General features: G+C 41.8%; 1 protein-coding gene and 1 long non-coding RNA gene across 2 annotated transcripts; one reads left to right on the top strand and one right to left on the bottom strand.

The window, feature by feature from the left end:
• Positions 1 to 3,982: 3,982 nt before the first annotated feature.
• Positions 3,983 to 4,609, top strand: LOC119360862 (putative cullin-like protein 1). Its single transcript, XM_037626334.1, has 4 exons — positions 3,983 to 4,028; positions 4,103 to 4,207; positions 4,327 to 4,374; positions 4,451 to 4,609. The coding sequence occupies exons 1-4, from the start codon at positions 4,017 to 4,019 to the stop codon at positions 4,607 to 4,609; spliced, it is 324 nt and encodes a 107-aa protein (XP_037482231.1). The 5' UTR covers positions 3,983 to 4,016.
• A 2,099-nt stretch (positions 4,610 to 6,708) lies between these two features.
• Positions 6,709 to 10,488, bottom strand: LOC119363600. Its single transcript, XR_005174105.1, has 3 exons — positions 9,794 to 10,488; positions 8,282 to 8,416; positions 6,709 to 7,442 (listed from the first exon to the last, which is right to left on the bottom strand). It is a non-coding gene; the product is annotated as an uncharacterized LOC119363600 (long non-coding RNA).
• Positions 10,489 to 27,129: the final 16,641 nt, after the last annotated feature.

The following is a 27,129-nucleotide window of genomic DNA, read 5'->3' as shown; positions in this document are numbered from 1 at the left end:
ACTAATGAAATCCGTTACTCGTGGGTAAAGAGTACACCCTCTACAGAGATTAAACCTATTCGAATAGCCGTATCCATGGTTAAGGATTACAGTCTGGGATGGGTCAAGTGTCGGTCTTTGGAGGTGAAACTGTTAAATCAGAACTGATATTACAGCTTGTGACATGTGATAATGATGATTATTATTTTGTTGTGGACTAACCCGTGCTATTTTTGGTATTATCAAATACCCCTGGGATGGTTTACCTCTGGTATATTCACTGTGATTGTTTCTTTTAAAGCCCTTTTTGTGGTGTCGCTCAGACGCCCGACTGTGGCATTCCTTTTAAAGCCCTTTATGTGGTGTCCCTCAGACGCCCGACTGTGGCATTTATCTTAAAGCCCTTTATGTGGTGTCGCTCAGACGCCCGACTGTGGCATTTCTCTTAAAGCCATTTATGTGGTGTCGCTCAGACGCCCGACTGTGGCATTTCTCTTAAAGCCCTTTATGTGGTGTCGCTAAGACGCCCGACTATGGCATATTTGTTATTTATTTCATAATTTTAATACTGCTAGGTTATTGCATTTTCATAAATAACCTGCTTACATGCATCAGAGATTTATTTTTGTGACTGACGTCATGAGCATTAATATTTCAGAACATCATTGTTATATTATACCCGTGTTCATAATGTTTGCGAGTACATTCAAAGTACTCACCGGCTTGTTCCTGGCTATTGTCTTGGCCAGATTTCTTGCACGAAGAGGAGCGACGTGATGACAGCCCCGGAACCTAAGCAACGGTGATAGCAGCCTCGCGAAGATAGGAGTTAACCTGGTCATCTATTCCCGTGGGGAAATGGAGTCCCATAGACACTGATGATTTACAGCCCGCTCCCGCCATCAACCACTAGAAACCATTTGTTGTACTCACAGACCAGAATGGTCTTGTACTACATATTTTGTATTTGCTTGGAATTTCTGTATCAAGTTGGTGCCTCATCAGCTAACAGTTATCCTGGGGCTGGTGAGCACAACGGCCATTTTCTGGGAATTAGTACCTGGAGAATCGGTCCCCACAGGTTTCGAGTAGCAGGCCGCTTTCGACTTGCTCAAGCGCGCCATGCCTGGCCAGCACACATGTTCTTGCCCTGCCCGACTTCGACAAGCCGTTCGTCGTCGAGACCGACGCGTGCGACACCGGCATCGGCGCTGTGCTTGTCAAGGAGGGCCATCCGGTGGCATATTTCAGCAAGGCATTGGGTACCCGCAACCAGAAGTTGTCTGCATATGAGAAAGAATTTATGGCGGTGATGATGGTCGTGGAGAAATGCCATGCCTATCTTCAGCGTTGGCCGTTCACCATCCTTACAGATCACAAGAGCTTGTCCAATTTGGGGGATTAGCAACTGGAAACGGACCTGCAACGCAAGGCGATGTCCAAACTGGTGGGACTGCAGTTCACATTTCAGTACAGGCACGGAGCAGAGAATGGCGTGGCAGATGCTCTGTCTCGGGTAGGCGCTGCACTGAGCGTGGCCGCGCTCTCCCTCTACCAACCAGCCTGGGTGCAGGAGGTCGCCAATTCTTACGCGACTGACGCCATCGCGCAAGAGATGCTCTCCCGCCTCGCCATTCACAGTCTAGATGAGGAGGGGTTCGAGCTGCACAAGGGGTTGATTCGCCGCAGCCACCGGCCCTGGATCGGCAGCAACACGGCGCTCTGCACAAAACTCATCAGCGCCTTCCACGACAACATGGTGGGTGGCCACTCGGGCATCACCACCACTCACCAGCGCGTCAAGAAGCTCTTCCTCTGGCCTGGACAGAAGCACGACGTCGACGAATTCGTCAAGCAGTGCTTGGTGTGCCAGCAGACCAAGCACGAGCACTGTCGGCCACCCGGCCGGTTGGCTCCATTGCCTGTTCCCACGACACCATGGCAGGAGCTGACATTGGACTTCGTCGAAGCACTGCCTACATCAGAAGGATACGACTCCATCATGGTGGTCGTTGATCATCTCACCAAGTTCGCCCACTTCATCCCTCTTCGCCACGCATTCAACGCAACCAAGGTGGCGCGCGCATTTTGGGACAATGTCGTCAAGCTCCATGGCGAGCCAAGTTCTATAGTCTCCGACCGCGATCGCGTCTTCATCACCGCGCTCTGGCGCGAACTGTTCGCGGCCGCGGGCACCAAGCTGCTGTACTCTACGGCCTACCATCCGCAGACGGATAGACAGAGCGAGCGGGTCAACCAATGCATGGAGATGTACCTGCGCCGCGTGATCCACGACGACCCCCATCACTGGCGCCGGTGGCTTCCGGCCGCCGAATTCTGGTACAACTCCTCTTTCCACGCATCCATCAACTGCACCTCGTTCAAAGCACTGTATGGCACCGAGCCCAATTTGGGCACCACGGCGCTCTGGGATGACAAGCCGGCGCCAGTCCTCGACAACGAGCAATGGGACTGGGGCGCACACACCGCCCGCCTCCGCGCATAGTTGTTGTGAGCTCAACACCGCTTCAAGAAGAAGGCGGACCGCCATCGCATGGAGCAAAGCTTCCAGGTCGGCGAGGACATGCTGCTGAAACTGCAGCCGTACATGCAGTCCTCCGTCGTTAATCGACCCTGCGCCAAGCTAGCTTACAAGTTCTTTGGGCCATTCAAGGTGGAGGCCAAGATCGGGGCACTGGCCTACAAGCTGATTCTGCTGCCAGACAGCTGCATCCACAACGTCTTCGACGTCTCCCAGCTGAAGCCGTACACACCCAACTACACGCCTGTCTTCACAGAGCTGCCCAAGCCGCCGGATCTGTCCATGGTCGAGACGGCGCCCGTGAAGATCCTCGACAGACGCATGGTCAAGCGAGGCAACGTAGAACTTGTGCAAATTCAAGTGCGCTGGACCTCCTCTTCGCCTGCAGCAGTGACATGGGAAGACTACGACACACTTAAACTTCGTTTTCTGATAGCAACGATCTGGCAAGGCAAGGGGTGGCTGGAGCGCCAGGTGACGCTCCTTTTGATGAAGGGGGGAAATGTCACACCTGCACCTGCAAGTGCCACGGTGGACCTGAGTAGCCAATAGGGAATGAAGGGACAAGTCATCGCTAGGCCAGATCATCAGTGGGCCTAGCCGTCGAGTGGTTATATGCCAGCCCCTGCGTGGGCGCGTGAGGCATGTGTGTTGTGTGTGATCACTTGCTTTCTCACCTGTACTCTGAAACCTTCCTCTCCTACAAGTAAAGCTACCCTCCTCCTTCCTGCATCTCATCCCCTTTCCCTCCCGTGCGATCTGATCTTCATTGGGTCATCACACTACCACGCGTCACTACTGCCGCTCCGGCGTCACCCCCTGCCGCCTAAGGTCACAATCCGTTCAAACTGAGTAACCAGGCCGTTCGTCGCCACCACCAAAGCCCGTTCAGTTGGCGTTGTTCGTGCAGCTGCCAATGTGGTCGCTGGGGCTAGTCAACTGGAAGATCTACAAGTCATCAGTCCAACTTCTTGCTCTGCCGCCAGTCACTGAAGAAAGAGTCGCGTGTTGGCCACCCCATGCTCGGCCCCCTGATGCGGCATTTTTTGTATGAATTTGATGAATCTTGTTATGTCTGTTCTTATTCATCTAGAGATTTCTGTTCTTATGGACTGTTTGTATTGCTTGTACCAGTTTCAAAAATTTAAAGAGACTCAAGTCCAACTCGCAAACCAATAGCAGTCCACGGTCCACTACTACAGCAAATATCCGAGTGAGTTGCAGTACAACTTGAGCTCGATGAGAGGGTGATAAATTTAAGAAGAATCAGGGTCGTATGCGTGTTGTGTCATTGATCTTTCTCTGAATAATGCTTTCTCTGCCATGGACGGATGCCTTCTCTGTAGATAAGGGCATATGACACTCTGTGCTCTGAAGGTGCTTGTTGATATGCCAATGAGAACATGTACATTTTTCTGCAGGTTTTCTTGTTGATTTACGAGGGATACCACAAGTCCTATTTTTACAGAAGTTGAACTACAGGATATGAAGTTTGATGGACGTGGAGGTTCTTTTGACCTTGAACTTTATAAGAGTTCAGCTTTCACTTGATTTTCAGTTCAAAATTTGCATTCTTTTCAGTACATCAACTTATCTGGCTTCTTCAACTGTTTGGACCATTGCTTTGTTGAGCAAAGAAAGCTACCTTGTCTTGAAGACACTACTGCCACTTCTTTTCTCTCTACAGTAAGTGACTAAGTGTTATGCGAGAAATATTTTTGTTTTCACATTTTTCATGGTTTTATTACAAGTTTCTTACACATTTTTTTCTACCTAAGATTTATGGCCCTTTTCCCTTTTGCTAGGTCTTTTCCTTCTTCAGTCATGAAGTATCAGACGCTCTGCTGACTTTGGTAATTCTTATATAGCTATTTTTGCTTGGTTGTTGTTAAAAGCATTTATTCTGTACATAACAATTGATTGATCCAGATTCGCCAAGAGCGTGATGGAATCAATGCTGATATGGACATCTTGATGGGCATTATGCGTGGCATATGTCTCTCTGAAGTCAAATCCTTCATGAAAAATGTTGTTGTTCAAGATACATATGCTTACTACTCCAAGAAAAGTTCTGAATGGATTGTTTAGTACCCGAGTACCTTGCCAAAGTCAGTCGTAACTAATGGGTTACTGAGTAGAGGTGTTATTTCCTTTTTTTCTGAACACTATTTATATGTGTTATCTATAGGTCCAGGATTGTATGGAGAAGGAAACCATGAGAATGAACGTGCAGAACATCAAGGAAATCTTGAAAAGTATATGTGCACTCTATGTCTTTTTCTTATGCTTACAAGTATTCTGCACTCATACTGTTATGCATAAGTTCATGTTGCGTGTGGAGTTTCAGATATATGAAATTGAATTAGGGCACCATGCTCTCACCCATGTAATTTGTAGGGAAAACATTATAAGTTCGAAGAAAATAAATATAAAAATTCATATTTCAAAACAAATGAAGTATTTTGGAACTAAAATGAAGTATTTCAAAGTACAGAACTTCTATTTAGGTTTCTTTTGTGTACTTCTAATGTTACTGTGCATGAACTTGTCATTATTTTTACATGTTTTACATGATTATTATGGTCATTTCGACCTTGAAAAATTTCATTTGCTTTTTTCCGTTCATCTTAAAGGTCGAAGGAGCTCCCTTCAGTTCAATGGATTCAACAAAATAATCCATGCTGCCTACTAGAACTTGCATGTGTGTTGTGGCGTGTGTGCTGGTGCATGCCTGGTGCCTGATGCGGCGTGCGAGCATGTACACAAATTGAGCTGAGTTATCTCTAGTAAGTGAACTCAATGATCTCCTGTATCTGAACGACAGGGGAGATGCATCATGTACAAAAAAGGTAGGATCTTGAGGTGTTGCTGCTACTTCTTTCTTCTCATGCCCTACTGTTGCTCCATTCAATTTCATGCTACTTATATGAAAATAATTGATGGTCTAGGTGCCTGTTGAAATGCTTATGAGGACCAAATTTTGTTGTTTGGAATTTTGTATAACTAGTACAAATGCCCGTGCGATGCACCGGGCGAAAAAATGCGTGCAATCTGCTTTATGCACCATTATTTATATTCAATTGTAATAAACATCAATAATAAGGTTATACTACCCTAAAAAAAGGTTACACTGATTATTGCTTTTTGTAGCATGAGGTTTGGACATGAAAGCAACTTTGCAATTTTGCATTCTTCGTCTGATGGAAGAGTAGTTTTGGATGGAATAGTTTCCCATTAGTTTTATTTTTTACTTTTCAGGAAACTACAAATATTTCCTTATTTTCAATAAAATTCACAAAAATTGGGACACGTTTAAGGAAAGCTAACCTTTATACAAAAATTGGAAAAAATTGAACAGATGTCTTTTGTTTGAAAAAGAAATTTTGATTATTTTAAGTTTTGTACATTTTAAAATGAAAATATTTTTAAGAACAAACGAAACTTTTTTGGGAATTTTTAACCATTTTAAAAGTGTAAACATATGTAAAACTCTGAACATTTTTGACCATTTTACTATGTTGAATTTTTCTACAGATAGTTGGTTGTTTTCTTGGGAAGAGTTTATCCTTTTTTCTTAAAAAAATATTGCTAGTAAACATACAGTGCGTTGTAACGGGAAAAGAAAATACCACACGCATTTAACCCAATAACGACACCGTATTGGCGTGGACGAGCGCAAATCCCCACTCTATTTGATCAACCTCTGGCTCGACATCGCCTGAGCAACCATGTTGTGCGTCAACGTGTTTGCCATGCGAGCTCTACCCCAACCTTTTCTTCTAGCCTCCCGTGTCGCTCCTCCATGCCGCGTTGGTGTCAGCACGTATGCCTACTCGGTAAAGTCCCCTTGTCATCTTCGGTTGTTGCTTCGTGTGGATTGTTGTCTCATCAAACTTGATATTGTCTGCTCAATCCTGGTCTGATATTTGATTCACGAGACATTTTTTTAGACAGGTATTTGATATTATCTGATATTTTGATTCACAAGACATAAACCAGTAGTGATTACCAAAAATACTTGCTACTATGTAAAGGTACACTTGACTACTCATGTATGTGTGTGATAAGCACCGGATAGCACTTAGTGCTGAATATCAATTATGCAATACAGTGAGAGTATCCATCTTCGTCGTAAACATACTGGCAATGAGATCATTTTAAGCACTGAAGGAATATATATGTTATAATGACACAAAGATATAACAGTATATGGAATACACCCTTGCATACATCTTCTCCTTCAGCTACAAAGGATACCACCTCGGATCTGTCATCGTTATTGGACTGAATGAGGAAACAGTTAAGCATACAGGAATTATCTAGAAGAATTAATGGAGCGACATGTAGGATCACATACTACTAAACTTGGTCAGTGTCATCTACACTCGGTCATTCAGTCTCCCCTCATTAGATTTTCTAAAAGAGAGCCTCCTCTCTGAATTCTATTAACACAAACCAATTGTTCATCTACATCATAAAGAAAACTAAGAAGGGAAGAAGAAACAGAAATAGGAACATTCAGGTAACCCCAGAGGGCACCCAAAACCCATAGATATCTAGGATCTGGAGTTTGCCCTTTCAGCGGCTGCGCAACAGAGACAAAATATTTCATTGCTACTCCCTCCGTTCCAAAATAGATGACTCAACTTTGTAACTTTGTACTAAAGTTAATACAAAGTAGACTCATCTATTTTGGAACGAAGGGAGTAGATGAGAGTGAACATACTCGCAAAAGCAGTCACCAACAAGCAGGAACAGTCCACAAATGGCAAGAGTGGCTTTAAAAGTTTGATTTCTCTGTGCACTTTAATTGCTTTTAAGCTGCCAGTCAAACGACTTCAGGTCGCCATCTTTGAGATGCTCAGAAGACTTGATTTTTGTCACTTGCTCGAAGAGCTTTACTCCCCAAATCAGCGCTAATCTGCAAAATTGACCATGAGTTTAACCAAATAACAAACCACATGAATCAGAACAAAAGTATCAGACACCGCTTTTATTCTCAAAACAGGCCTCATTCATAAATCTCCAAATCTTCCATAATACAGCAGCCAACCCCACTGCGATACAAAAAATTGTCATGGTGTTTTCAATCTAAGCCCTCAGAACCTAAAGAAGTCATGATCAGTATCAGGTACAATTTTCAGATTAAAAGTGAACTGCAAAATGGTTCAGATCAACTAAGTATCCCATCTCCGCCATGTAACTAACATGCTTTATTCCTGTTCCACATTTGCAAAGTATCTCCCCAAAGGGTCCTTGTAAATCGCTCTGATTCCCATATGATTTTAGTTTTAATGTAGCTAATTTGAACATTAACAAAATAGTCACCGAAATAAGTTTGACATATTGAACAGAAATATAGTTTGTGGATAATATGCTTGGGACGGATTCGATAAGAGAACAACAATCAAATAATATGACTTGTACCACTCGCACTTAAAACTGACTAATAGAAAGGAAACCAGGAATAATTTTCCGACAATGTGATCATCAGCGATTCAACATCAAACACAGCTAACCCTACAGTTTGCGCTCAGTATGATCAGGACGAATTCGACATGACAACCACAATTGAACATGACGACTTGCAGGATTCACACATAAACTACATAACGGATAGGAAGCCAACTTAATAAACTGATATACAGTTCTCTAGCCACATTATCAGGATGAGCTGAATGAGAAGTTGAGAACAACCACAATTGATCACATTTCAGTTGCAACCTTGAAGCTTAAACTGCTCAACAGAAACAAAACAACCTGATATTAGTAGCTCAGAAGAAGCCAACAGCAGCAGACTAACGATGATGGATTTGTCCATTTTGCATCGCATCACCATTGAGAGCCACATCAGAGATCAGTGAGTCCTTGCTAGCGATAACAATCTGCCACGATCTGAAAAATTACCAAGCACAAAACTCATAACCAACCGACTGATCCTTTTGTCCACGGAAATGTACACAACATAAGTGCTTGTAATCCAGCATAAGGATGAATTTTGTCATAAATTTTGAGGTTTTTGCCTTGAGGAGCCAGACCGATTTATTGGTAGATGGCCGATAAATCATTTATCAATAAATGCACCAAACCAATTAACACACACATAAGAAATTCTTCTTGAATGGAATTTTAATGACAACATATGCTCTTACATTGCATTGCTTACTGTAGTGAACTATCTGGCTCTGATCAACCTGATTGCTTGCATGCTATTTATATTTCTGTAAAATGTCACAAGAATAAACACGAGAGGAAAAAAAATCGCATGTCGGAACAATTGAGCTAACTTGAACCCGGCTAAGCCATTGTTGTATGGCCTCAATCTGCACTGGCTTACTCTTCTTCGCAATTATACGTGACTGATGTTATATTTTGTTCCTTGTCAGTAGTTCTACCTGATACAACATCTAGAGATAGAACACATATATTTTTTGCTGCTTAAGCGTGAAAACCCACTATCAAAGAAACATGGTATGTGCTCCTGCTATTGCTATTTGCAACAACCACATTAGCTAGCCGGCTGGAATAACTAAATTGAACTAACTTTTATGGTCAAATAGCTGATCTACTTTGCAGGACAGTAGTCTAATTTAGCAGTCAGAAACTCCCAGGTTTTCAAAGCTTAGAGAAGGACAAGTTAGTGACCTCATCTTAGACCAAAATGTGTAGCTAAATCCTCCATAATAACTTGCTTGAAACCAGTTCACAGTGCATTAGGGAAATGATGTCAAGGATCTAGAGAAGTACACTCATGGATGGAATCTACATAATAAATTTTATCTTGACACGACGCAAGGTATGAAGATAATTTGTCGATTCATTAAATGAATTTCAGGATAGGTTACATGCCAGTGGAGAGTTTGAGAACCGAGGACAAACTCGACAACATCGGATAGGTAAGTTGATGTGATTTCCATCCTCTCTAGGTTCTCCACTGGGCAATGCACAAATTATGGCGGCATCGCAATCTACTTTAAACCACCATCGGAACACCTCATCCTACGCTGCATCAACTATCCGTTAGGTTGCAGTCATGACCACCACAGAGCCATGTTGGCCTTTTTTTTATGGTGCTGCATCAACTATCATAATGCGATGAAGACGATCTGCCCCTACCCCTCTGTTGCATCAACTATCATAAATAGATTAATCTGCTGCCAACAATAGATGTTGGATTCGTGTGTGGCCAGAACTTGAAAGCAGATGACATTGAAGATTTCCAAGGTCAGAGAAGAATATGAACATAGCTGGAGAAGATTGATTGCATCATACCCTGTTTTTTTAGATCAATTCCGGCCTGCCCAGCCTTGATCTTGCAAGCAACCGCCCTCTCCATCCCCGTCCGCGAGCCCGCCGACGCCACCCTCCAATCCCCTTACTCGAGCCCACTCTTCTCGAGCACAGCACACCATCCCATCCTCTGCCTCCCACGAGGTCACCGACGCGTAGATCGGCCCGCTCGAGCTTCGGGAGCCGTGAACGGCGAAGAAGCCGCGGGTGAGGAGGAGATGGGATTGGGAGGCATAAGGCGCCCGGCGGCGCGCACTGAGGCGGGACGGGGCAGGAGGCGGCCAGCGGCGCGCGGGGCGTGGTGGGGAGGTGGGTGGGGCGCCAGATCGGGTAGAGGAGGTGGAGGGCGCGCGGATCCGGGGAGGGAGGCGCCGGATCTGGCCGGTGGAGGTCCCGTGGCGGCGTTCGAACCTCCAAGGTGAGCTCGAGGACTGGGCATCCATGGCGCTGGCGCTGAGCTCCTGGGGAGAAGGAGAGATGAGGAGATTAGAGAGAGAGAGGAAAGAGAGAAGGCAGGGGACGGTGGCGTAACCTGGATGGTCGCTGGTGGCGGCGCCGGTCGCCCGACGACGCGTGAGGAAGGCTGGGGAGAAGGCGCACGGGAGGAGGAGCTCGGGGTTGGGAGCTCTGCGGGCGCTGGTGGTGGCGGCCTACGGGCGGCGGCACTCGGACCTGGGCGGGCCGGATCAGGGCTGGAAACGTTTTCTCACTTTAAGGACCGCGGGTTGAATATCGAAAACCACAGGGACCTTTCTACAAAATTGGCGACGACGTACGACCAGAAGCAATCGCTGGTTTATTAGTAGGTAAAGATAAAGAGGTAAAGATAAAGATAAAGAGGTAAAGATAAAGAGGTAAAGACTAGCAAATAGGCCCGTGCGTTGCCACGGGAGAAAAATAAATCAGATTATGCAAATTATGCAAGGATGAGATACAGACTTTTAAAATATCACTTCATAAAGTACATCAAAATCATGTCATGATGAGATAAGAGACTTTTAAAAAGTCATTTCAAAAACTGAAAATGTGATGGTCTCATGACGACTTTATTTCCTAAGGCGTCACAACAAAATGTTTTTTGGCTGAGCAAATTGTATTGATAGATCCTGCCTAAGGTAGAATGATGAATGATGTGTCTCGACTTTAGCTAGCGTCGTGGTGTTTTTCATGACCTGTAAAACTATAGTATCACAATAAACATAGATATGTATGGAAGTAAATTAGACATTTAGTCATTTCATATAGCTTACAAAAACTAACCCATTGAAAAATGTGTCATTTTTTTGGGGATCAACGTTGTAAAGAACACATAAATCCTTTTTTTACCCGGTGTGCGATGAACTAAATAAAATAATAAAATAACTTCTCCGGATCTATGGTTTGTTTTGTTCGTTATTTACATATCTGTTTCAATGGATCTGTTTGAATTTTTTTGATCCTTTTCTAAAATTTCATGGTCATTTTTTCCAGTTCCCAAAAGCGTGTTGAATACACAAGCATTTTCTAAGAATCATGAACATTATTTTATTTCATGAACATATTTTTAGAAATCGAGAATTTCTTTATGACATGCAAACAATTTTCTAAAAATTGCGAACATTTTGATTTCCCGACCATTTTCTGAATTCACAGAAATTTTATGATTTCTCAAAAAAAAGCAAAACTCACAATCTTTTAAAATTTTGAAATCCCGAATTAATTTAAAGACGAGAAAACAAAAACGGATATGAGAAAAAAAGGCAAAAAAGAAATAAAAAACAGGAGTTTTTTAAATCAAGAACATTTTATGCTTTCGAGAACATTTTTGAATTCACCAATGTTTTATTTCTTAACAAAATTCGCAACCTTTTGAATTTTTGAAAATCCCTAATAATTAATGTATAGAAGGAAAATCACAAAACAGAAATGAGAAACGAACAAGCAAATTGCAAACTGAAAAAAAAACAGACGCCTAGGCCGGCCCATTAACGCGGGGGAGGGTTCGCAAAAAACAGAGAAAATGTGGTGGAGCCTGGGATCGAACACAGGTCTCTTACCTGGAGGATTAAAGCATTAGCCACCGCGCTACACCTTCCGTTTGGTTACATGAGGATATCACTTGATAAGAACGAAATCCAGCACAACTTTGAGAAAAACTGAACCGTTTTGTTTACTTATGGGTGGCATGGTGGGTAATTTGTATCAACTTCAGGGGTAATTCTAATGACGTACGACCAGAAGCACTATTTGCTTTATTAGTAGGGGATAGGGCAAAGAAAGGATACCCTATGTTGCCTCTTAAACATACACACAGAAAGAATAGAGCTACTTCGTACACATTGTGCGCCGGCGTCAGAACATGTTATACTAATTAGTAAGTTCAGGAACTATGTTCTAAACTGAAGCTCAGACAAGGAGAAGGGGATATATAGACAGAGTGATGTGCTGTGTGCTGTTAGTTCAGGGGGAAAAGCAGATACTCGTCATGGGTTGTGAAGTAGACAAAGTACATAATCTGCCTACCATGGTCTATGAACTACATGCAAAAAGGCACCGCTTGCTGTCGGCACTCGCTTGTTGTGACGAACATGCCGATCAACACGACTACGTGAGAAGGGTCAGAATTAGCAGGAGCAGGGTATGGATGAGGAAGGAGCAGCAGTACCTTCACTGATGTTGCTGTTGTTCCATTTCCATCCCTCTCTCATGTGTGAATGTGAGCTTCATAATAGAGTAGCTAGACCTATCTGCCTTCCTTTACTGAATTTTGCTGGGGCTAGTAGTACCTAAAAAGAGGAAGTTGGCATCTCCATTTACCTAAACATGTATAGCACGTGTGATGCTACAGAATTTTGTTGGGGCTGGATGAGACTTTTGTCGTACCCCTTGTATTTTTTGTTGTAGTCAGTCCATGTTTTAAAATCCTGTAAGGTTAGATATATCACCTAAAATAAGTTAAAAGTAAAAAATCTATAAGTTTAGTGCGTGTGTGGCTACAATTTTGAGCTTCTTGTCCAGTCATACTAGTACTTCAGTGTTGATTCCATGTTTTTTTGTAGTTAGCATTAAAGTGTCTACAATTCAATTTTGCAGGAATGAGTGAGTGCCTTCATCCAAGCCACGAGCGATGATTCGGCCTTGGCATCACAAACTGGTTCAGTTTGATCTCGCACGAGTGGGTAGGTCCTCGATGGCATGTGCGCCAGTTCCACCCTACGGTCGAAGGTGAGCGGACTCATGGCAGCCTTCTCGCCGACGGGCATGTTCCTCCAATTGGTTGTCTTGCTTCCTCCTGCTTCTCTGCCAGCTAACATCGGCTTAATTCTTCTACTAGAAAAAAGGTGTGTGAATACAAGTGGATTGCAGTGATAAATTTGGGCTGGGATTTTTCTCTCTAATAGATCTTCTCCGACATGCGGCTGCTGCAGCCACAGAAGCATCGACACCCTTGATGGTGTACGGTTGCTGAATCCCTATGTGTCGCCCCAACTAATGATGCTTTCTAGCATTTAGACGTGGTGCTACTGCTGCTGATGCGTGTGTTAGCTCTTGCCACCAGTACTGCTGCTGCTGATGTGTGTCGCTATTGGTCCGCTGCTACTGATGTGCGATGGCACACTCAGTTTAGTTCCATATTTTACTTTTCAGTTCGATAAGTTATAAGAAGTAAAATAACTCCTTGACTGTACAGATTTGCAGCAGTGTAGTTTTCTCTGGTTGACCTTATGCTTGCAGCTGAGTGTACTTATTCTGATGCTCTGGTTGACCTTATGCTTGCAGCTGAGTTGGACTTCCTCCTACTCAAATGCGCAACTTTCAATTATGTTTTGTTCGAAAGCTACTTGCTGTAAAGTAGTATATGTGCTAGGATTTCAGTATAGCTTCCAAATAAAATGTGATTCAAGTTCTCAAATTGTTTAGAAGAAGATAGGATAGGAAATCTTGAATGGAAAGCTCATATGAGTGTGAATGGTTTGAGTAAATTGGTAACTGGTGGAGATCATTCATGTTGATTACTTTTGAAAAGAATGATAGTCCACTAGAGAATTTGTTGATGATTAGGTAGGAGTGAAAAAACAAAAGGTTTAGAAGTGATGCTAAAAACTGAGATGTCAAATTTAACATTCTCTTATTTCTGTTATATTATTTTGTTTTAGTTTTGGTGTCTGAATTTGTGGATATATGAGCAGGCCCCAATATTTATTTCTTCAATTCTCTTCTGCCATCAGGTCGCAGCCTCTTCCTTCTGCAGGTCACCGCCTCCTGCTTCTACAGACCGTGCCCCATCCCCCCATTCCCGCAGCGAACAGGCCGTTCACCGCCGTCAGCATAGTTCGTTCACTACCGACAGCCGAGGCCGTTCAACGATGCAACGACGAGGTGTGGCCTTCCCCCTTCCTCTTGACATGTAGCATATTCTACAAAATATGAGATGCTCTCAACTGAATAAAGAGTGTGTCATGCAAGTTCAGGTATTACTGCTGCAGGAGTTCAAAAATCTCAACAATCCAAGCTCAAACCAAATTTCAAGAATTGTTTCCTTCATAAATTAGTTTTCTTTTGGTTAATTTGTTGTTCTGGACAGTATAGATGTACATTCTTGTGTAGTACTTGTGTGCATTGTATATATTCGTTTCAAGTTCAAAAGAATATAATAAAAAAGTTTATAAAAGAACCCAGAACATCCGGTAATTCTGGAATCTGAGAGTTTGGAAAAAAATGATATAAAATGAACATGGAGAGGGTTTTTATTTCATAGAAGTTGTAGAACAAAAAGGAAAGAAAAACCATGTTCTCTATTATTGTTATTTTGTTACCCTCATGGTGTTTACTGAAATGCCTACAACAACTAAATGTGTTTTCTTTTCATGTTTCTCTTTTGTTAAAATGAAGCTAAGGTGTTGTACTACTCTATTATGTACATCCGGGCATGATGCACAGAATAAAATATTATGAGATCCTTGGTTTACTTACAGGGTAGGTCATTAGTTCAAACCTAACATAGAAACTCCTTGCTTGGCATTCGAGCTCTTGTTTTCGCAAGACTAGTACTAGTAAATGTTATTTCACTGTATATTCTTTCCTCAGTCCATAGTTGTTGTTACCTCTATTTTCTATCTGAAGTTCAGTTCTAGTGTGGTGATAGTAAATGTTGAACGTTCAATTTATTATGTTGAATAATATACCGCTAAACACCCTACAAAGTTTTTGCTTGAGTGCTATTCAAAGTCAGTTATGTTTTCCTTTCATGCTGCACATGTAAATTGAAAACGGTTGAAATGAGAATTTAGTATGTTTTGGAGAGCATAATTTCCCAAGTGGAAAATTTGATCTGTACCCGTAAGTACATGATTAAAATTTTAGGATATCCGTAAGTACATGATTAAAATTTTAGGATATCCGTAAGTACATGATTAAAATTTTAGGATATGTGTGGTCCCAGTAAGTACACCGAGTACTAATTAGCAAGTTTGATTGCTTCTGAAAACTCAAAATGCCAGCATGTACTGATGCATTCCAAAACTCTGTTGTGTTTTCAAGAAAAAAAGTTGTTCGGTTTTTGGTGGCCAAGCATTATTGATATGGAGATGAATAACTATGCAGATGCACTCCTGCTATTTTTTGGAAAAACAAGATGTCTTTGCATACTTCAAAGTTGATGCTTGCTCCCACCATTCAGTTGCGCAAGTTCAGTGGGTGTCGTCGAGCATGTTCAGAAGTATGCCCTTTGTGTAAAAGTGTGAATTTTTGTCAGTATTTTGTATATTTCATTTGGCAGAGGTTTCATGTGATCTTTTGGAGCTTTATAGATGTACTGTCATTACACTTTTAAGGCCCTATAGTTCATTATATCATACATCTGTGGCCGTTCAGTATGTATTATAGGATCAGTTCTTGGAAAAAAGAACACATTACATAGTTCGGTCAAAAACAATGATCAGTTCGATAGTGCTCTCCTGCCTATTTTGGTTGATGTCCACAAATGGACAAAAAATTGTATGGGAAAAGTTCTATTATTACTGGCATATAAGTACAAAAAAAGTTGAACACGAGGTCCTACGTAGGCTTTGGAAAAATGCTAAAAAACCACGGATGTTCAAAAAGGTAAAAGTTCAAGTGGTAAAATAAGAGAAGTCCAGAACATCATCGCAAAACAAAGTTAGAGTTAAAAAATGAAACACACAACACTTTCTTTTTGCTAAAAGTATTATTCAGTTCAACGATATAAACCATGCAAGTTCGGGGACGCAAATACTGTAAACTGTTGAAAAGCTACGAGGAAAATCATACCAAAAAAATAGAGTAAAGTCTAGTTAGTGAAAACACGTTTAGTACAAAACCATATGGACATCAGTTCAAGTACTCTTTTTTCGGAACCTTTCAAAATTACTCTCCGAAGAATGCATCAGTACAAACACACACGCAGATCAGTACAAGTACTCTGTTTTTTCTGACGAAAAAACAACACGATGGGTCTCACCGTAATCCAAATACTCTTCAGCGGTTGCGAATTTGAGAAAATGTTCAACATGACTAAGTTTCGTATTATCGATAGCTTTCCAACGGTACATTATTTGCCTCATTTCGACAAACTTAAAAAATGCATTCGAAATCAAATTTGACCGTATTTGAATTCGTTTTTAAACTATAAGGAATTAGAAAAGCATTCCAGTATGAAAAGGTTGCACATTTTCCATAGCTTTCCAACGCCATATCGTTTGCGTCAATCCAATAAACCGTTTGCAAAAAATCGCGAAAATGCGTTTCGCCCAGAATTTCACCGTTTTTCAAATTACTTTTAAATTGTATAAAATTCGAAAAAATAATAGATATATGGAAGATGCGTATTTTCACCAACTTTCCAACGCCATCTTATTTGCCCAATTCCGACAACCCGTTTAAAAATTGAGTCCAAAATACGATTCGCATTTTCGGTTTTGAAAGAAACGTTTTTTTTTTCAAAACTGCTCTTAAACCATAATGATTTTGCAAAAACGTTCAATATAGTTGAAATATAGTTGTTAAGAGATTTCCAATGATATATTACACACCCCATTCCGACAAAAAAATTGCAATTTTTTTTTGAAATAAAGAAGACGATCTGTTAAACAGAACAGAAACCATCAGTTCAACCGCTTCGAAAACATCAGTACAACCGCCTGAAATCGTCAGTTCAAGTAGGGTAATAGAATAATATTCTATTTCGCGAAACAGAATAGCCCTGATGTGTGTATATATACACACACACACACACACACGCATGCATGTGTACGCATGAATCCCTCCCATCGAGTCGAAGTGGCTAGTACAACGACACATCATGAACCGATCTCGCTCTGTGTGGGGAGAGTGTACGGTTTTCGACGCACGCACTACATCAATGTTGTGAAGTGGTATTCAAACATGCATGCACGCATCACCTCCATACATATGCATGTAGTGGTTGTCTTCGAACGGTACACTCCCTCACGTGGTTATCGGCGACAAGCATATATATTCATGGGCCCGTGCGGACGTACATGATCACCTTGACCGACAACAAGATAGGTTACCATGGCGGATTCTTCATTTGGTTTGTGTTATCATAGTATAGGTCATGGTGAGATTCAGACCTAATTAAAGTTTGAGCGCATATACTATGCACACATGCATGCATGAATCCCCGTCATCGGCTTGAAGTGTGGTGTAACATACATATGCATCATCAACCTAACCCTCACTCGGTGTGGGGATTTCTAGTTCGAAATCACGGTGCCACATCAAAGTTGTTCCATTGTGTACTAAAAAATACACCTGATCCATACATATGTTTGGGCCACATGCATGCAGTGGTTGTCTTTGGGGACTAGCTAGCTACTTGTGTGATTTTTGGCGAGCTAGCCTATTTGGGGTCGCATGGACGACCATCACTTTGACCAGCAACAAGAGAGAGGTTGTACGACCAAGGTGGATTATTCTTGGTCCGTTTTACGATCAATCTTGGTGAGATGCCTCTCAAGCCCACCGACATAAAAGTGTGTGGGGGGGTGGGGGCTGCTACTTTGCACTTTGCTAGGTGAACCTCAGTTGGGGGGCATCATAGCTTAGGATTCCCTTTGTGCCGACACAAGTGGGGGCTGCTAGCTACTTCGCAGTTTGTTAGGTGAACCACGGTTGGAGGGGCATCCATTCATAGCTTAGGATTCCCTTCGTGCCAACACGAGGGAAGGGGGTTGCTAGCTTCTTCGCACTTTGCTAGGTGAGCCTCGGTTGGGGGGGCATGCATTCATAGATTAGGATTCCCTTCGTGCCGACACGAGTGGGGGCAAGAAATATCGTGCGCTTTGTGAGATAGGAGCGACATCAAAGTTGCATTTGGTATTTGAAAATCAAAACACCCTTTTCATACATATAAATTTGGTCCACATGCAAGTGTGTTCGTGTTCTGACCCTCTCCCACGTCTTTTTTCGCCAAATTTATGAACATTAGACAAGACAGATGACACAATAGACACGGTTCACTCAAACTAACCGTGTGCCACACCGGTGCCCCTATCAGGCACACATCCGCATAGTACATTGGGCACCACGAGGCTCCCCCTCTCAAAAATATCTGCCCGCCTCAAGGGTTTTTCTGTTTCATAACACACGGTTGTTATCTCCGGACCGTGTGCGATGTTTCTTCTTCCCGATCCCACCTGCATCCCTAGAAAATATATGCCTGCCTCGAGGAGGGTTTTTGTGTTTCCCAACACACGGTTGCTATCTCCGGACCGTGTGCAATGTTTCTTGTTCCCAATCCCGCCTGTCCCTAGAAAATATATGTCCGCCTCGACGGTTTTTCTGTTTTATAACACACGGTTGTTATCTTCGGACCGTGTGGGATGCACCATCATCAAAATTTTCATTAGCCCCGGCATTTCACTCCCACGTTTGACTCCCGCTTGTAAAATTTTCAGCACCCGCGTCATTTCCTCAAACACACCCCCCTCTACACACACACACATCAAAACCTCTTCGGGCGCGCGCGCACACACACCCCCTCCCTCGCTCTAAACCCTAGCAAGGTCCCAGCCGCCGCCGCGACACCTTCATTGTCAACATCTGCCGGTTTGCCCATGCAGCTTACCCACCAATCTCCATACCAAGGCCACCCTGAGTTTCTTAGATGACGCATGCCAAACGCCCCTTTTCCCCCAGATCCCCATCCCCATCCCAATCCCCCACTCCAGAGCATCATAGACTAAGCCCGGCTATGCTTCCCATGGAGCTCGAGGACCGACTGGCCCAAAAGAGGTGTATTGCGGTCTCTTCGCTCGACGTCGCCGAGGAACCTGACGACCATTACTGGCGGCAGGAACTGAAGCAGTGGGCTAGAGTATGCGAGCATGTCTCTTCCGCTGGCTACGACATCGAGGTCATGGACAGCGACGGCCTGAGGCGGGCTATGTCACAGGTTAAGTGGCCCACCCCCAACCCCTTGGGTTCAACCGCCGTCTATCTCATGCATGGCCCCGCCGCTGATCTCCTCTGGCTCACTGTCAACACCTTGCCATCCTACATCGCCATCGAGCCCCTTTTGTCATTTCTGAAGGACACGTTCTGCGACGCTGGCTTGGGATCCATAGCTTCCAAGTCAGACCTCATCGACGGTGACCATGAGGAGAGCACCCTCTCCGGCTCTTCCAAGGGGAAAGAGCCCATCTGCTCTTCCAAGGGGAAAGAGCCCGTCTGCGATATCAGGGATGGCACCCTACAGCCGTGCTCTTCCAAGGGGAAGGAGCCCATCTGCGACAACATGGAGCACATCCAGGGTCTGTTCTCTTCCCACGGGAACGAGCCCATCTGTGACAAGTGAGGAAACCCATGATTTGTTTTGTCGTGCCTCTTCACAGGTGGAAACCCATGATTTGTTTTGTCGAGTACCTTTTGTAGTGTAGTGATAATATGTCCAGTTTTAATTGCTATATCGGGTTGTTTGTAGTATGCCTTGTTTATTTCAGTTGTTCATAATGCGATGCTCTGTATGTGCAATTATTTACTGTGCAGTACATTTCATCAATCCAATTTTAAACATACCGATAGGAATGCATATATTTGCTTGTTGTTAAACCTGTTATAGCTAGCATATGCCTCTTTTAAAGTTTTTGATTGTTCTGTTATCTGTAGTTAGCATATGTCCAGTTTCAAATGCTGTATTTGGTTGTTCGTAGCATGCCTTGTTTATTCCAGTTATTCACAACATGATGTTCTATATGTGCAAGTACGAACTGTGTAGATCAATTTCATCAGTACCAGTTTCAACAATACCACTATGGCCCTGTTTGTTTCGGATTCTGGTTCCAGGTTCAGCTTTGCCAGTGAAGCCGAATCTGGAATCCGAAACAAACAGCTATTTGGAATCAACTTTGCCAGTGAAGCTGAATCTGGATTGGTGTCATTTTTAGTGCAATTTCCTGAAGCACCTCAAAGTGTACTTTGTTGGTGAAGCTGATTCGCAAAAACAGCTTCGCCACATAAGCGAATCCATAGGTAATTAAAATCCAGGCGAAGCTAAAACAAACATAGCATGAATGACTACATTTGGTTGTTGCATCTTGTAGTTAAACACGCCTTTGCATTTTTATTTAACAATAACCAGTGTACTTAGACCGACACAGTACCAGTTTAAATGACTATGTTTGCTTGTTGTTAAATGTTAGCCCTGTTGCAGTTAACACACCTTTTCACTTGTTTTGCTTTACTAGCGTGCTTAAACATAAAGATTTAAATAGCATTCTTCAATATCGGTAAGACCAAGCACATCACATAAAGATTTCGGAATTGTAGAAACACTAGCACCCAAGTCACATTAAGCAAAACACTCACAATTTTTAATCTTGACTTTGATGGTAGGTTCCCATTCATCATGTAATTTTCTAGGAATTGAAACTTCTAATTCCAACTTTTCTTCAAAAGCTTTCATCATAGCATCAACAATATGTTTAGGAAAAGCTTTATTTTGTTCATAAGCATGGGGTGAATTTATCATGGATTACAACAAAGAACTACAATCGACCAAAGAGCAACTATCATAATTAAAGTCTTTGTAATCCAAAATAGTGGGCACATCACTAGTTAAAGTTTTGACCTCTTCAAACCCACTTTTATCAATTTTCTCAACAAGATTTTCACCCTTCGAATTATCGGGGCGCCTTCTAGCTAAATTTGACTCTTCTCCAGTCCCTTTTTCATCAATATTAATTTTACTGAACAAAGAATCAATAGAGGAAACACCACATTTTAAGATCTTCATCGCTTTTATCTTCTAATGAGATTGGTTTGGCGGCCATTTTTTTACTAAAGTAGCTTGTGCATCGGATATTTTACCTGGCAAACTTTCAGCAAAAGCATATTAGATTGGAGATTGCAAACTTCTCTACTAATGTCATCAAGTTGTTTTGTTATAGCATCTAGCAGAACGGAGTGCTCCTTAAGTTCTTCAGTTAAATATTTATTATGCTCAAATTGTGTGGTCATATATTCCTTAGTACTTTTCTCAATTTCAACCAATATATTTGGGTAAGGAACATCATAATATTTTCGTTGAGACATCATGACTACGTAGACAAGAGCGCACTCAAAAACAGATCTGGCGAGAAAACGCCGAACGAAAAAGAGGGCGAATAAAACGCCAAATTTTTTGTGAAGTGGGGGAGAAGAAAACGAGAGGAAAATGGCAAATAATGTAAATTGCAAGGAGATGAGATTTGTGATTACGAACCTGGTTGATGTTGATGATGTCTCCCCGGCAATGGTGCCAGAAATTATTTTTGATGTTTTTTTGAACTACATCGGTATTTCCCCAAAGAGGAAGGGATGATGCAGCACAACAATGGTAGGTATTTCCCTCAGTGATGAGACCAAGGTTATCGAACCAGTAGGAGAACCATGCAACACCACATAAACAGCTCATGCACACAAGGAACAAGTACTTAAAACCCGACATAAGAGAGGGGTTGTCAATCCCTCACGGGTAAAAAGATAGATAAAATAGTAGTAAATTGGATAAATAGATCTTGCGGGAACGCGAGATAAAATAAATTACTAAAAATTGCAGCAAGGTATTTTTGTATTTTTGGTTTAATAGAACTAAAAATAAAAGCAAACAAAAATAGATCATGAAGGCAAATATATTAAAGAAGAGACCCGGGGCCCGTAGGTTTCACTAGTGGCTTCTCTCGAGAAAAATAGCAAATGGTGGAATACCAAATTACTGTTGGGTAATTGATAGAATTCAAATACTCATGACGATATCTAGGCAATGATCCTTATATAGGCATCACGTCCAATATTAGTAGACCGACTCCTGCTTGCATCTACTACTATTACTACACACATCGACCGCTATGCCGCATGCATCTAGTGTATTAAGTTCATGGAAAAACGGAGTAATGCAATAAGAACGATGACATGATGTAGACAAGATCTATTTATGTAGAAATAGGCTCCATCTTGTTATCCTTCATAGCCACGATACATACATGTCGTTTCCCCTTCTGTCACTGGGATCAAGCACCGTAAGATCAAACCCATCACAAAGCACCTCTTCCCTTTGCAAGACAAATAGATCAAGTTGGACAAACAAAACCCAAATATCAGAGAAGAAATATGAGGATATAATCAATCATGCATATAAGAGATCAAAGAAGATTCAAATAACTTTCATGAATAAAAACATAGATCTGATCATAAACTCAAAGTTCATCGGATCGCCAACCGCAAGAAGAGTTACATCATATGGATCCCCAAGAGACTGATACGTCTCCGTCGTATCTACTTTTCCAAACACTTTTGCCCTTGTTTTGGACTCCAACATGTATGATTTGAATGGAACTAACACGGACTGACGCTGTTTTCAGCAGAACTGCCATGGTGTTGTTTTTTGTGTAGAAAATAAAAGTTCTCAGAATGACCTGAAACTCCACGGAACACCTTAGAAAAAATAAAGAAAAATCATCGCCAAAGATGAAGGCCAGGGGGGCCACACCCTGTCCACGAGGGTGGGTGCGCCCCCCCACCCCCCTGGGCGCGCCCCCTACCTCGTGGGCCCCCTGGTGGCCCTCCGACGCCAACTCCAACTCCATATATTGGCTTTCGGGGAGAAAACAATCAGAGAGAAGAAATCATTGTGTTTTACGATACGGAGCCGCCGCCAAGCCCTAATCTCTCTCGGGAGGGCTGATCTGGAGTCCGTTTGGGGCTCGGAGAGGGGGATTTGTCGCCGTCGTCATCATCAACCATCCTCCATCACCAATTTCATGATGCTCACCGCCGTGCGTAAGTAATTGCTTCATAGGCTTGCTGGACGGTGATGGGTTGGATGAGATTTATCATGTAATCGAGTTAGTTTTGTTAGGGTTTGATCCCTAGTATCCATTATGTGTGAGATTGATGTTGCTATGACTTTGCTATGCTTAATGCTTGTCACTAGGGCCCGAGTGCCATGATTTCAGATCTGAACCTATTATGTTTTCATGAATATATGTGTGTTCTTGATCCTATCTTGCAAGTCTATAGTCACCTACTATGTGTTATGATCCGGCAACCCCGAAGTGACAATAATCGGGACCACTCATGGTGATGACCATAGTTTGAGGAGTTCATGTATTCACTATGTGCTAATGCTTTGTTCCGGTTCTCTATTAAAAGGGGGCCTTAATATCCCTTAGTTTCCAATAGGACCCCGCTGCCACGGGAGGGTAGGACAAAAGATGTCATGCAAGTTCTTTTCCATAAGCACGTATGACTATATACGGAATACATGCCTAATTACATTGATGAACTGGAGCTAGTTCTGTGTCACCCTATGTTATAATTGTTACATGACGAACCGCATCCGGCATAATTATCCATCACTAATCTGGTGCCTACGAGTTTTTCATATACTGGTTCTCGCTTATTTACGTTTTCGCTGCTACTATTACAATCACTACAAAATATCAAAAACATTACTTTTGCTGTCTTTACTTTTGTTACCATTACCACCACTATCATGTTACTTTGCTACTAAACACTTTGCTGCAGATACTAAGTTTCTAGGTGTGGTTGAATTGACAACTCAGCTGCTAATTCTTGAGAATATTCTTTGGCTCCCCTTGTGTCGAATCAATAAATTTGGGTTGAATACTCTACCCTTGAAAACTGTTGCGATCCCCTATACTTGTGGGTTATCAAGACCTTTTTCTGGCGCCGTTGCCGGGGAGCATAGCTCTATTCTTTGAGTCACTTGGTATTTATATCTGCTGGACACTATGAAGAACTTGAAAGATGATCGAACTACTATTTTGCCCTCAACTACGAGGGGAGGTAAGGGACTGCCATCTAGCCTTGCACTAGATTCTCCTTTTGTTATGAGTAAGTTTGCGACACCTAAACCTACTACTACTGTGAATTCTGATATGTCGCATGTTATTGATGATGCCACTTCTGCTATGCATGATACTTATGATGAAACTACTTCTAAGCTTGATACTACTGTGCCACTTGGTGAATTTCTTGATGAGCAAATTGCTAGGTCTAGAGAAAGAGAAATTATTGAACCTGAACACGATGATGTTAGTGATGATGAACCTATGTCTGCTATTCCTGAGGGTTATCTTTTTGATGCTAAATCTTCTGCAGCTATTCTTGCTTGCCAGGATAGACAGGAACTTAAGAGGTTGCTAGTTAAATGGAGTAAAGAATCTTTTAGAGATAAAATCAGACCCGACCCTGCTTTTGCTACTTCACCTATCTGTGTTCCTGATCAGGATTATTATGATTTTTCTTTTGATCCAGATATAATTACTTTGGTTGAATCTGATCCTTTTTATGGCTATGAATCTAAAACTGTTGTGGCGCATCTTACTAAGTTAAATGATATAGCTGCCCTATTTACTAATAATGAGAGATCGCGTTACCTTTATTTACTCAAAATATTTCTGTTCTCATTAGAGGGTGATGCTAAGATGTGGTATAATTCTCTTGATCCTGGTTGTGTGCAAAGTCCCCAGGACATGATTTATTACTTCTCTGCTAAATATTTCCCTGCTCATAAGAAACAAGCTGCCTTGAGGGAAATATACAATTTTGTGCAAATTGAAGAAGAGAGTCTCCCACAAGCTTGGGGGAGGCTTCTCAAGTTACTTAATGCTTTGCCTGATCATCCTCTTAAGAAACCTGAAATATTTGATATCTTTTATAATGGACTAACTGATGCTTCCAGAGATTTCCTGGATAGTTGTGCTGGTTCTCTTTTCAGGGAAAGAACACCGGATGACGCTGAAATTCTATTGAATAATATGTTGGCAAATGAAAAAAATTGGGCACCTCCTGAACCACCTCCTGAGCTAGTTCCAGAGCCCATTACTGAACCTATTCCTAAACCAACTCCGAAGAAGAGAGGTGTTCTATTTCTCAGTCCCGAAGATATGCAAGAGGCAAAGAAATCTATGAAAGAAAAAGGTATTAAAGTTGAACATGTTAAGAATTTACCTCCTATTGAAGAAATACATGGTCTTAATTTACCGCCTGTTGAAGAAGTATATGATCTCAATTACTTATTTAATGAAGAACCTCCCGATATGCCGACACAGGTAGTAAAAGTAAATTCTCTCTATATATATGATAAAGCTGAAGTCCCTCCTACTAAAATTGCTAGTCAGTGCTTGGATGAATTTGATGACTTTATGTTTAAGCAAGATGACTTTAATGCTTATTTTGGTAGACAATTAAAACATAATCTTTATGATTAAACGCTTGGGTGATTATGTGGCTGATATTAGAGGTGAACTTAAACTTGTTAGCAAACATACTTCTATGGTTACCACTCAAGTAGAACAAGTACTTAAAGCTCAGGAAGAAGTGCTTGCTGAAATGAATAGTAAGAAAAATGATTATGTTGTTAGAGTGGCTACTAGAACCGGTAGAATGACTCAGGAACCTTTGTATCCTGAAGGCCACCCTAAGAGAATCGAGCAAGATTCTCGGAGAAACAATATTGATGTACCTAGTTCTTCTAAAAGGAAGAAAAAGAAAAATGATAGGACTTTGCAAACTTCTAGTGAACCTATTGCTGAACCACCTGAGAATCCGAATGATATCTCTGTTTCTGATGCTGAAACACAATCAGGTGATGAACATGAACCTAGTGATAATGTTAATGATAATGTTCATGTTGATGCTCAACCTAGTAATGATAATGATGTAGAAGTTGAACCTACTGTTGATCTTGATAACCCACAATCAAAGAATCAATGTTATGATAAAAGAGACTTCGTTGCTAGGAAACATGGTAAAGAAAGGGAACCATGGGTTCAGAAACCCATGCCTTTTCCTCCGAAACCATCCAAGAAAAAGGATGATGAGGATTTTGAGCGCTTTGCTGAAATGATTAGACCCATCTTTTTGCGTATGCGATTAACTGATGTGCTCAAAACAAATCCTTATGCTAAGTATATGAAGGATATTATTACTAATAAAAGAAAGATACCTGAAGCTGAAATTTCCACCATGCTTGCTAATTATACTTTTAAGGGTGGAATACCAAAGAAACTTGGAGATCCTGGAGTACCTACTATACCTTGCTCCATTAAGAAAAATTATGTTAAAACTGCTTTATGTGATCTTGGAGCCGGTGTCAGTGTTATGCCTCTCTCTTTATATCGTAGACTTGACTTGAATAAGTTGACACCTACTGAAATATCTTTGCAAATGGCTGATAAATCAACTGCTATACCTGTCGGTATTTGTGAGGATGTGCCTGTTGTGGTTGCAAACGTTACTATTTTAACGGACTTTGTTATTCTTGATATTCCCGAGGATGATAGTATGTCTATTATTCTTGGAAGACCTTTCCTTAATACTGCAGGGGCTGTTATTGATTGCAACAAAGGCAATGTCACTTTCCATATTAATGGCAATGAGCACACGATACATTTTCCGAGGAAACAACCACAAGTTTATAGTATCAACTCTATTAGAAAAAATCCATCGATTATATTTGGAGGTTTTGAATTTTCTCTCCCTACTGTCATGAAAAAGTATGATATTCTTATTGTTGGGGATTATCATATCCCCGTTGAGGTAACTTAGTGTCATTCGAAATTTCTCCGGTTCCGTGATTATTCGGAATGAGTTTGTTAACAAGACTTGATCAACCTTGTTAGTGGGTTCATTTTAATGATCACGAGATGGATGAAACTAGAAGCACAACCTTCTGTACCCTCTTTATATTTTCTATTATTTAGTAGAAATAAAGTAAAATAGTATTTTTCTGTCTGTCTCCTGACTTATCCGTGCAATATAAAATATCCTGAAAATAAAAGTCCTCGGAATGC

The sequence above is a fragment of the Triticum dicoccoides genome, chromosome 2B (assembly GCF_002162155.2).
Source record: "Triticum dicoccoides isolate Atlit2015 ecotype Zavitan chromosome 2B, WEW_v2.0, whole genome shotgun sequence".
NCBI classification, from domain to species: Eukaryota; Viridiplantae; Streptophyta; class Magnoliopsida; order Poales; family Poaceae; genus Triticum; species Triticum dicoccoides.
This window is presented reverse-complemented; position numbering and strand designations above follow the sequence as displayed.